This window comes from Propithecus coquereli, unplaced genomic scaffold, assembly GCF_000956105.1.
Source record: "Propithecus coquereli isolate 6110/MARCELLA unplaced genomic scaffold, Pcoq_1.0 Scaffold67, whole genome shotgun sequence".
Classification (NCBI taxonomy): domain Eukaryota; kingdom Metazoa; phylum Chordata; class Mammalia; order Primates; family Indriidae; genus Propithecus; species Propithecus coquereli.
This window is the reverse complement of record NW_012152729.1, coordinates 81,060-92,808: the sequence shown is the minus strand read 5'-3', so window position 1 is coordinate 92,808 and position 11,749 is coordinate 81,060. Positions and strand designations below refer to the sequence as shown.

The 11,749-nt window shown below is 45.0% G+C and overlaps 1 protein-coding gene across 1 annotated transcript; it reads right to left on the bottom strand.

The window, feature by feature from the left end:
- Nucleotides 1–1,953: 1,953 nt before the first annotated feature.
- On the bottom strand, nucleotides 1,954–10,016 carry CHST4 (carbohydrate (N-acetylglucosamine 6-O) sulfotransferase 4). The gene is made up of 2 exons (XM_012660450.1): nucleotides 9,966–10,016; nucleotides 1,954–3,153 (listed from the first exon to the last, which is right to left on the bottom strand). The coding sequence occupies exon 2, from the start codon at nucleotides 3,133–3,135 to the stop codon at nucleotides 1,954–1,956; it is 1,182 nt and encodes a 393-aa protein (XP_012515904.1). The 5' UTR covers nucleotides 3,136–3,153; nucleotides 9,966–10,016.
- Between the last annotated feature and the right edge of the window lie 1,733 nt (nucleotides 10,017–11,749).

Below are 11,749 nucleotides of genomic sequence, written 5' to 3'. Positions count from 1 at the left end.
GCAGTTCTTGGATGCGGGGCTTCCTTGGACATCTAGGACTTGGAATACAGGAAACTTAAACCTGTTGTAAAGTGGCTGCTAAATAAGATCCTGAGACTTCCATGTGGCTAGTCTCTTTTCTTATTTTGGAGAAGGACAAGCAGGCATCACATAGAGTTGGTTCCTAAGGAGGCTGCTAACTTTAAAACAATTCAGGCAGAGGCAGAGATGGTTGATTCTATCACTGATCCCTCAGTCACACCATCATCTGCTGCTCCAGCCTTATTTTCAACGCTGGGGAAATTTTACTGTCACATTGTTTTGGAAAGTTAGTAGAGGCAAGCCTGGGAGATCCTACGCTCTGGAGGAGTTCCTAGAGTGGCTTGGATTTGGACGTTAGAATAAATTAGCTCCTTTAAAGCCACATGTAAATGAACTTCAGCAGACCCTGCTGGGAAAGGTAGGTACTCAAGTATCTCAGATGGTGGAGAAGCTCAGGCCCTCCTCAGCAGAATCGAGTGGGGGAATTCTGATCTGACATTGAGGAAGTTTTATGGAGTGAGAAGCATGCCAAAAGGTGGGGAAAAAAATGAAAGAGGAACCGACAGAATCTCTCAGGTTTGGACAAAGCGAGATATTAAAAAAGTCACGACTCAGATGTTCACGGAGTTCCAGACATATATGGACCTTCTTCCTATTCTTTCCAACCTGAGGACAGCACAGGTGGCAGAAATGGCATACATTCTCTGCATGTGCTGAAAAGTCACCTGTCTTGGAGCAAGAAGGTGAACAGTGTTGCTGCCCAGTGCAGGGTGAGAGTAGCTTGATGAACATAGAGAATCCCAGCCCCCAGACTGGGGGTTTCTGACTGCAGCAGATTTGCACTAGCGCATGGCAATCTGCATTTTTAACAGATGATTCTGGGTACAACTAGGTGAGGGTCTCCTGCCGAGACTGGGAGAAACAACTTTTCTTACTAAGGGAGGTGATTAGGAGGTAAATAGCACTAGTCACACTAGAACTGAGGCCCTTTGGCTGAGGGCTCAGAGTACAAGAGCACTGCCCAGACCCTAGGGTGATGCATATGGCATTATTACAACTTATGCCTCATACAACAAAGAAATGGTTCAGTTGCTGGTTGTCTAGTTTCTACCAGTTCTTAAGAGGATATAGACAGTTCCTCACCTGACACCAAACACTGTCTTAGCAATTTTTTTTGTATGCAGGTAACAGATAATAGCAAAGGTATAAAAAATCCATAAAGATGATTGTATGAGTTCTTAGGTTTGGATCCCATGAGTGTTTACTCCTAGTAATGAGAAATCACAAAAGGGGACATTCCAAACAGAATCTTATTTTGGCATATTAATATTAATGGACAGTAGTCTCAGAGGTCAAAGTCTTCTATGTGATAGGAAAATGCTGAGGGGAAATGATGTTCAAATCAGGCCCATGATCTTAAGAGCTCATTCTGCTGTCCAGAGATTTTGTTTTGTGTTTGTTCGTGATAACCCATAGCTGTAATGGACAGGCTCACAGGTAAGCATCCAACCCTGTGTCTGCTTCCTTCCTTGAATCCACTGGGGACCCCGAGGGCTCAGAGTTCACATCTCTGTGGAATGTGCTGGGGGGGCTCTTTGGTGACAGACCCATTTCCCTGGTTTTTACTGTCTCTCCACTTTCCCTTTGGGCGAGATGTGGACAGGGAGGTTTATGGATTTACTCCACTGATACTGCTTGGGGCCTAACAGGCCTCTAGGCCACAAAGTCTCCCGAGTAGGCACAGATAGGAACTCAAGAAGAGGAGAAAGCCAATACCCCTGTCGCATTGCTGGGATGTGCTGCCCACATGAGGTTGCTGAGTCTAGGCCTGAGTATGGACACAAAGATTCTTCTGCTTGAGTGTGTGGCCACAACTCATGCTCAACAGAGACAAAGTTAAGGCTCAGAAGCATTCACTGAAGGTGGATGAGGCTAGTACCTCCTCAGCCCTCCTGGTAGTTTTTCTTCAGAGAGGGTCCAGGTAGACAGAAGATCCAGTGACAGGTTTCTCTGCTCTTGTTCAGAGCTGACATGGCGGTAGCCCAGCAAATTCATTATATCACCACAGACTTTTTGAAGTTGAGAAACCTTTCCAAAAGGCAGAGTCCAGCGCCAAGCCTGGGAGACGTTGAGGGCGTTCCTGGCATTTGTGTGGAAGGCATGCTGACCCATGCCCTTGCCTTGGGTGAGATTGTGCACCCAGGTCTGGAGATGGGGCAAGAATTTCAACCCCACATATTCATACATTCGGGACGTCTGGGTCAGAGGGGCCCGGACAAGGTCCTCATAGCGCATGAGCAGGTAGCGTTGCTGCAGGGCTTTGGGCAAGGACTGGATGGCCTTGTAGATCTCCAGCTGGCTTTGGCAGATGACCTGCATCACGTGGTAGGGCTGATCCTCCTTCTTGAGTTTGTGCCAACTCGGTCCCAGCACAATGCGACTGTCAATCATGAGTTCCCCCTCAGTTCGTTCTCGGGAACGGAACACAGCCCGGGGGTCCCGGACCAGGTGCACAATGTGTAGGTTGAGGGAAGGGTCTGTCAGCAGTGGGTAGAGGGAATGCAGGTTGAAGAAGCGTACCTCCTTGAGCACCACATGGCTGTAGGAGTGGCAGGCCTTCTCCACCACCTCAAAGGGCTGTCGATTGCACAGGAGTTTGCATTGAGCCTGTGGGATGATCTTGTCCCGTGGGAAGATGTTGCAGGCAGGTGGAGAACACAGGGCTCGGCTGACACCCCACTGGAAGAGGCTGGACTGTCTCCGGGGACCAGGTTTCATGTAGGCATCAAAGGTACTCATGTCACACAGAAAGACTGACCGTATCAGGTCCCGCACAGCCATGTGCAGTCTCTGGGCTGTGCTGTCTGTGAAGGACATCCACACATGCCAGGCAGGCTCCATCAGGTAGAAGACATCTGGGTGCTGCCCAAAAAGCTGCCCCACAAAAGAAGAGCCAGAGCGCCATGAAGACAGGACCAGCACGTGCATGCGCTTCGGCTCCTCCTTCCTGGGCAGGGAGCTGACACTGTGGATGTACATATGGAAGAACAGAGCGAAGATCACTATGTGGAAAAGCAGGAGCAGCAGTAGCCTCACTTTTTTGGGAAACAGCATTGTGCCGAAGTAGACAACCTTTAAGGAAGAAGCAGAAGAGGCTGAGTTAGGCTGCTATTGTAGTGTCTGCCTTCCATTCCTTTTCTAGACATAGCCACCTTCCTCCTGACCCCCACCAAGGAGCAAGATAGAAGGTCTGAACATTCCTGCAACCAACTGCACACATCCCTCTCTAGTTCATTTCCTGTCCCTTGCAGTTAGGGTGTCAATAAGTTCTATTTATTTTAGGGGCTTTCATTCCTCCCTCCTAGTCTTTCTTGTCCATTGGACTCAGCCATATTTAATAAACATAGGGTAGTGGCTTCACCATGGCACCCTGGTGATGAGCATGAATGCACAAAGGCCAGGTGGGCAAAGCTTAACTTCAGTCTGGTCCAAGTCTTGGTTGAATGCCTTGTGATTCCTCCAGAAACTAAGGGAGATAAGCTATCTAGTGAGGAACTGCCTCGAGGCCATTGCTCACAGCACCCCCCATCTTGAGGAAGACTACCTCAAGGCCATTTCTTATTCCCTTCCCCCATTGCAATTAAGCACAGGACTTTCCACTTCAGTCCCCCCAAGGATAGGGCTGCAGGCTATAAAACACAGCCAAGTGGTGGAGTCAACTGCTCATGGCACCTGTCATCTGGTCCCCTCTGGTTTGGTCCCATCCTGTGGGACCAGAAACATGGGGAGCTGATACAATGCTGGCCTGTGTCTGTGTAGGTCACACACTACTGGAATCTATTTGAGCTGAATCATTTTCTCCTCACCTGCTGACTCTACGCAAGGGTGGCAAGCCCACCTAAGAGCTTCGGGCCTCAGAGCTACATCACTATCAATAATGACACTTGTGGCCTGTTGGCTACTGTGCTGCTGCTTGAGAAATACTTGGCCACTGCACATGACCTACTCAGGGCTGCTCAGTATGGTTGGGCAAGTTGTGTATTGCACAACCCTAGGAAATGCCATCTCAAGAATTTAGATATTTATAAAAACACATTCTATAGGTGACAGTAAAGTATCTTAGTCCAACAAAATAGGTGTATTAAGATGGTTTTCCAGTTGTTAGATGTTAAATATCTAGAGAAAGGAGTTCCACTTTGTAATCCACACTAAGGCTCATACTGACTGGCGGCGACCCTGAACTTATTCCCTTCAGTCAGGACTTGCTTCGTGTGAAAAGACTACAGTTCCCAGTGCCATGCTAGAGTATTATTCCAAGATAAATGTTAACCCTCCTTCTCACATGACTTTGAATCATTTTGGGTGACCTCCTGACATAACTGTTGAGAGATATAATAGCTATTACACATAGTCTAAATATTAATAGTAGCAAGGTGCTAATTTATGTATTACTATGTACCCAAGAAAGTCTCTGTCTCATCTTTAAACAAAAGAGAGACTGTATTTCCAGACATTAATAGGAGGTGTATTTGGGGTCTGCTATTTTCCTGGTGGCAGGTCTTATCACCAATTTCTTAAAAACGTTTTAATAGATAATAGTCACAGGGTTCAAATTGTTTTGAAAAGTGTCTGTGGTCTCGGAATTTAAAGTAAGGCTTTCTGGGTCGGGTGCAGTGGCTCATGCCTGTAATCCTAGCACTTTGGGAGGGCGAGGTGGGAGGATCACTTGATACTAGGAATTCGAGACTGGCCTAAGCAAGAGTGAGACTCCATCTCTACAAAAAATAGAAAAGTTAGCCAGGTGTGGTGACACACAACTGTAGTCCCAGCTACTTGGGAGACTGAGGCAGGAGGATCACTTGATCCCAGGAGTTTGAGGCTGCAGTGAGCTATGGGTGCCACTGCATTCCAGCCTGGGAAACAGAACAAGACCCTGTCTCAAAAAACAGTAAACAAATAAAAGCAAAATAAAATAAAATAAAATAAGGCTTTTTTAAGATTCCACATGCAGGAAGGAAAATGGAGGAGTGTTTGCCAGCCTGCAGCCCAGACTTACACATCCCAGGTCTTTAACATCTGTGACAGCGAAGGGGAAATTTTATGACGACTAATTATGTCTGTGAAGGGCCTGTAGTCAGAAGTGAGAAAACGTACAGAGCTCTTTGTAAACAGGGTTAATGACATGTCTTTAAAGGAGTGACAGTATTTCTTCCAGGGGAAAACCTAAGGATTTCTCTAGCTGCTAAATCAGTAACCTCTTCTCTATTTACTAACAGCCAGTATTTATCTACTAGCTGGTGTTTTGTCTTCAGTATACAGTGAAAAGTCTACCTTCAACACCTGTCCTCCCTCTGCCCATTTCTCAACTTGTCCCAGATAGCAACTGAGTTCATTTTTTATGTGTCCTTTCCGTTGCTTTATGCTTTATGTATATACAAGAAAATTCAAAGGTATATGTATTCTTAATTTTTTCCCGCTTTAAAACACAAAAAATAGCAAGTTATCCATACCATGTTGCACCCTTGCTTTTTTTTTTTTTTTTTTTTTAAACTGTCAATGTGTCTTGGGGACCTTTCCAGGACAGTACATAAAACATTTCCTGATTTCTTTTTACTTCAACGAATTATTGTATTGATATACCACAATTCATTTAACCAGTTTTCTCATTGATAGGCTTTTGGGTTGTTTCCAATCTTTTGCCATTTCAAAGACTTCAATAATGACCTTTATGTTCACACACCATTGCACATGTATGTAAGATAAATGCGCAGAAGTGGAATTGCTGAGTCAAAGAGTATGTGCGTGTGTAACTTCGGTATCTGTTGCCCAGGCAGCCTACATACTGGTCATAAACCATTCTCTATGTCCAGAGCTCCAGAGGTATTAGAGAGTGGATTTCAGAGGAGAAATTGGGCAGCCACAGATGTGACTCTCAGAGTTGATATGATAGCTTTCTTCCTGAGAAGGTAGAACATGCTTTGCCAGCTCGTGGGCTTTCTTTGGAAGTCCCCTGAACCTTCTGGGAAGTATATTGTGACTCAAGCCAAACCTTGGATGGCAGTGGTAGAAAAACCCCTTCTCTTCCATTTGTAACAACAAAGCTTTTCCTCTGGATGTGCCAAAAACATACAGTAAGGATCATCTCTCCTTATTGGCCAAGAACCACTTCACTGTGTGGCAGGGAAAAGTCAATGAGTGGTAATTCCTGCCTTGTAGTCTTGGCTCTGTAGATTAGAATAAGATCAGCTAAGATATTATTCTAGTTCTTGAAATTTGAGTCCAAGAGGAAATGATTAGAAACTAGGCTATTCTTCATAATGGCCCAAGAATATCCCCCAACCCTCCCTCAAAGACTAAAGAGATGAGTTAGGCAAGAGAACTTCTCCTAAGGGCAATGTAAATACGAGAAGAAGTTTGGAACAAAGATAGGAAACAATGGAGCAAAAGAGACAGGAAAATAAGAAGAGAAGGACTTAACCTGTGTACAATTATAAGGAAACTGTGATAGAATTTTATAAACAGGGCCTATAATCACTTCAGGAAAAAGCTAACATTTCCTAGGGATTAGGAAAGTAGACCTTTCAAAGTTCCCCCCACCCTCCCTTCCTCCCTCCATCTGGCTTTTGGCCAATTCTGCGTCCTGTGCAGGTCTCCATGGCTCTGTGCCCTCCTAGCCTGCCAACTGCTTCTGGCCTCAAGCCCATTCCTTCCCCGAGCTGGAGCTGGGCCTCCTAAATCTGTCTCCCCCACCCAGTTGTTCTCAGGTTTTAGCTGTCCGCAGTTCCCATGGAAACCCTCTGGCTTCTTTTTCTTTCCATGAGCACTCTCCCCAGCTAGAAAAGGCATGCTCTTACAAAGCAAGTCCTATCCCTTGCCACTGGGCTGTAGCACTTCCTGGACTAGGGAACATGTGATGGGACTGACCAGACAGCCAGGGAATACTTTAGGGTGTGTCCTGGGCAAAGCTTATGTCTGCAAAGACTATAATCAGTAGTAGAGGCAGAGGCTCTTGAGGCCCCGGAAGAAGTGAGGCGACGCAAGTCACCAGTGTGCTCAATTGAAGGAGGCTCTTTCCATTGCATCCTTGAATTCCATTCTCCCATTTCCAGAACTCCCAGTTGCTCATCTCCAGGATGACCTTTGACAGTAGCCTTTCTCTTCTCTCTCTCAGCATCTCCCCATTATCCACTGCTGCCCAAATCGATCTTAGCACACATTTGTCACTCCTCTGCTTAAAATCCTCCGATAACTTTCCAACATACACAGTGTCAAACCAAAATCCCCAGGCCTTCCACCAATTGTCCTCCATGGTCTGGTCTTTGATTTCGTGTCGGTCCTCTCCTTTTTAAGTACATTAGGCTCCAGACCTAACTTTCAGTTCTTCCAGACTTGCCCTGTTATTTGAAAGCCCTGAGACATTTGCAAGACTGCCACTCTTCCTTTAAGAGTCTTTCCATAGGTCACCTTCTCCCCTAACAAATTTATCTCCCTTCCTCCCAGGATTTATTTGTTCCCCAAACTTTCCATTAACACCCCAACTTATAGTAAACAGCTGTATATGAATGTCTCTTCCCACTGGGCCGCTACAACTTAGGGAACGGCTATGTCATATCTTGCTGACAGGTACATGACCATTCTACACGTGATCGGGGCTCATTAAACACCTCTTGAATAAATGACTAAGTCAGTAAGTAATTGCATGTAGGAAGAGGCATAGTCATTGCTAGAAAGTAGTAACCAAATGAGCACTTGCAAGAATCTGAAACTTACCCTTTTCTGAAATGCACATGGACAATCTTTAGCATCAGTTATTAAAATTGAGGTGATTTTGTTGTGGATTGAGCACATAACCAACACTGTCTCAGTTGCAGGGAGCAAGCTATTAATAAAGTCAGAGGCTTAGGTTTGATACAATATGGTACAGTTAACCTTCAAAAAATAGTTTCTACATTGAGCATGTATTAATTAAAACTGGGTGAGGGAGGCCGGGCGAGGTGGCTCACACCTGTAATCCTAGCACTCTGGGAGGCCGAGGCGGGCGGATTGTTTGAGCTCAGGAGTTCGAGACCAGCCTGAGCAAGAGCGAGACCCCGTCTCTACTAAAAAGAGAAAGAAATTAATCGGACAACTAAAAATATATAGAAAAAACTAGCCGGGCATGGTGGCGCATGCCTGTAGTCCCAGCTACTCGGGAGGCTGAGGCAGTAGGATCGCTTGAACCCAGGAGTTTGAGGTTGCTGTGAGCTAGGCTGACGCCACGGCACTCACTCTAGCCCAGGCAAAAGAGTGAGACTCTGTCTCAAAAAAAAAAAAAAAAAAAAAAACTGGGTGGGGGAATGCTATGAAAATGATTTTTAGAAAATATTTGTTAAAAAGAAATAAAAGACCTATTGCTGCAGGGTAACAGGCTATCTTCTTCTAATTAGCTCAGTTACCAGTTACTAGGTAGACAAAGCAAAAGCAAAAAACAAAACAAAAACCTCAGCAAATCCCATCTTTCCATCCCCCAAAATAACTTAAAAACATGTTGCCCCAGTGATGAGTAAGTGGTATCATCTTAGAACACAAAGGACAGGCCATCACTGAAGAGTAATAACTTTAGGATCTTGAAAACATCACCAAAGGGGTGGTGATAAGGGAGAACCTATGTTAGCCACAGGGACCACCAAGGCACCAGGATGGGTGACCTCGTGCAGCATCCTGCTTACAGAGGGCTGAATTGTAGGTGTCTCCCAAATTGGTACTGTGTAGCCTTTTAGAAACAAAATGGGGAATGCTGAGAAAAAAACCCAATATATCAATTTAAGAAGGCTGGATTCCAGCCACTCAGAACATTCTTAACTGAGATTTCCCAGTGAGATTGTGACCCTGCAACTGGAAATTAGAGATGACAAAAGATAACTTGCGCAGAGAGATGCGAAGCTGGGTTGGGGAAACCAGCATCCTCATGAATGGCCCATAGACCTGGGAAACCTGGGGAGTGAAGCACCTGGGCAAAAATGTCCACATAACAAACTGTAACTAGACTGAGAGTGTCAGGGACTGGACCAGAGTCCTTGCCAGTGCTGTGTCTCTAGTGCCAAGGACAGTGCCTGGCACATAGTAGATGCTCAAGAAACATCGAGCAACAAATGCCATGTGAACAAACTTTTGTAGAGCATTTTTTACTGTGTGAGGTACCCTTGTTGACCCAGAAAGGAAGATTGTGCAAGATATTATTTTTATTTTACATGTATGAAAGAATTTCAGTTCTACTTAGAAGTCCAGACTTGTCCGAGGCCAAACAAGATAGAGGTCTCCTCTACCTTAGCTGATATGCTGGCCCCATAACTTAATCACATTTTACATCTGCCTGGTGTTCCACACTTTTCAAAGCTCCGTTAGGGGCAGTCATGAAAACTATCCAATTAGATATTTAGGACATTGATTCCTTCGTTTTTCAGAGCCTTAATTGATTGATGCATTGGGTATAACAGCCTTGCCTGGATTAGGTCCGAAGTCCGAGAGTTTTCAGTGATCACACTGCACCTCACCTGAGCTAGAGAAAATCTACAACTTGTTATAACTCCGGTTTTCCACTCCCTAGCAAAGAACAGCGGAGAAGCTGCAGCAAACACAGAGACTTGAGCTCCGAGGCCAGGATCTGAACAAATCAGACGCACCAGAGACTGTCTATAAAATATACACTACTACAGTCCTATCCCTGTTCCAGGCTCTTTCGGACCCATTCAGAAATGGAGCCGGTGTGGGTTGGGGGATGCTGCTGATAAGCTTGTGTTTTTTCCCAAAGATTCCCCAGGTGATCTGATTCCTCCCCTCTCCAATAACCCCTCTGCCATGGAAACCCCCAGCTTAGCTGTCAGAGGTTATCTGATACTCTTGCTCCAGCAGCCTTGGGATAATGGTCTCCACTGGAGGCTTACACAGAGAAATTCTCTTCTTACCTTGTTAAGGCTTAGGCTTCCCTCCTGTGTTTGAGAGGCTCACTGCTAGCCCAGCTGCACTTTTCTTCTCTGACGCACCAACTTCCCTCTTGGCTTCTCTTCCTACTTGATTTCGCATAACTGTCTCTACTCAGAACATATTTCACTGTCCTCCTGATTTTGCCAAAAAAAAAAAAAAAAAAGACCCACCTTTGCAAAGACGGGCTTGAGAAAGCACTCACTCCCAGGAAGCTGCGACAGTAGAGCTCTTACACCCAGGAGACTCCAGGGGTGTGGAGATTACTCGCAGTAGGCAGGAGAAGCAAAGCAGGAAGTGATGCCTCCCTGACCGGGAGATATCCTGGAATGTTGACTTCTGGAAGACAGCTGTGAAGGTCAACTCCCTTAGGGTAGAGTGGGAAAATAAAAGAGACCCTTGGAGAACTAGGAGATGAGGTTGATGGGGAAATCTCATGACAGTTATAACTAGAATGCCCAGAAGATCTTAAACCTGACTCTTAAATCTTATTCTCATGTCTGAGGCAAAAATGTCCAAGTTATTTCTGCATTGCACCTGCCTGCTTGCTCCGCCCTGGCTCTAGTGAGATAACATTTCTCCGCCTCTGTGTCATAGTCCACATCTTCATCTTCTTACAGAGGAAATAAATATTTTCTGGGAGGACATAAACACATTGGTGTTTGTTTGAGGTGGAGGGGAAAATGCCCCTTAAGACAAAAAGAAATAAGTCATCATTAAAGATTATTTCTTCCTAGCTGTGTGCCTTTGGGCAAGTCACATACCCACTCTGAGCTACTTACATGGTTGTCATGGGTCTAAACAATAGGTGCACATGAATAAATGTAAACTGTGGTGTAGTATAGAAGCTATAGCCTTTCAAGTCAGAGATCTAGCTGGGCAACTCCTTTCACCTCTTTGAGTCCTAGAATATCAGTGTAAAATAAGGGTAACAATATCTACCTTATAGCTTTGGGGTGAATGTTAGGATTAATGTCTATAAACCCCTAACACAATATTATGACAATAATAAGAGTTAAAAAGTGATAATTATTATTGAATAATAATACTTTTTTCTAACTCAGCTGCTGGCTTATTTCCCAGGCCTTGGAAGAAAGCACAGGCAGGGAGTTAGCTGTGTGAGTTCTGGCATAATCTTTGCTGATTACCGTCAGCTGAATCCCCAAAGGCTTTAGTATTGGTACAAATGACAAGAACCTGTGGTGCTTGCCTGTCTTGATTTCAATCCTGTGGCCCTTCTTCCCCTCCTGTTTCTGGCAGAGAGAAGAGAGATTTCTCTTCTTCCGATGAGCAGAAATATAAAAGTTGTACAGAGAGATAAAAGTTGAAGCACCAGTATGTCTTCTGGTGATGACAGTGATCACCCATGTCTGGGTATTCTACCTCTAAATAGCTATCAAATTTGTCCCCCTTCTCTTTATGTCAACAGCTATTGTCTTTGCTCTGGTTTTTAATTTTTCTCGCTTGAATTTCTGCCAACAGCTCCCCTAAACTATTCCCTTAGCTCTAGTCCTACCCCCTCCAGCCTTCACTCTCTCCTGCTGCTAGAGTGATCTATCTAGTATGATCTGATCCTTATCACTTCCCTGATGAAAACACCACAGTGGAACTGATTATAAACAAAGTACAAATTCGTCAACATGCCATTAAACATCTTTGAAGAGCTGGTGTCTCTCTACTCCCCATCACGATCTCCTTCATGCAATGAATTCCAAAGATACTTGTCAGGTGCCCGTTACACACCAGACTCTGCTTTAGGCACTGAAAA

Excerpts from the sequence above, each read along its gene's own strand:
- CHST4 (XM_012660450.1), bottom strand. The coding sequence starts at position 3,135 with ATGCTGTTTCCCAAAAAAGTGAGGCTACTGCTGCTCCTGCTTTTCCAC.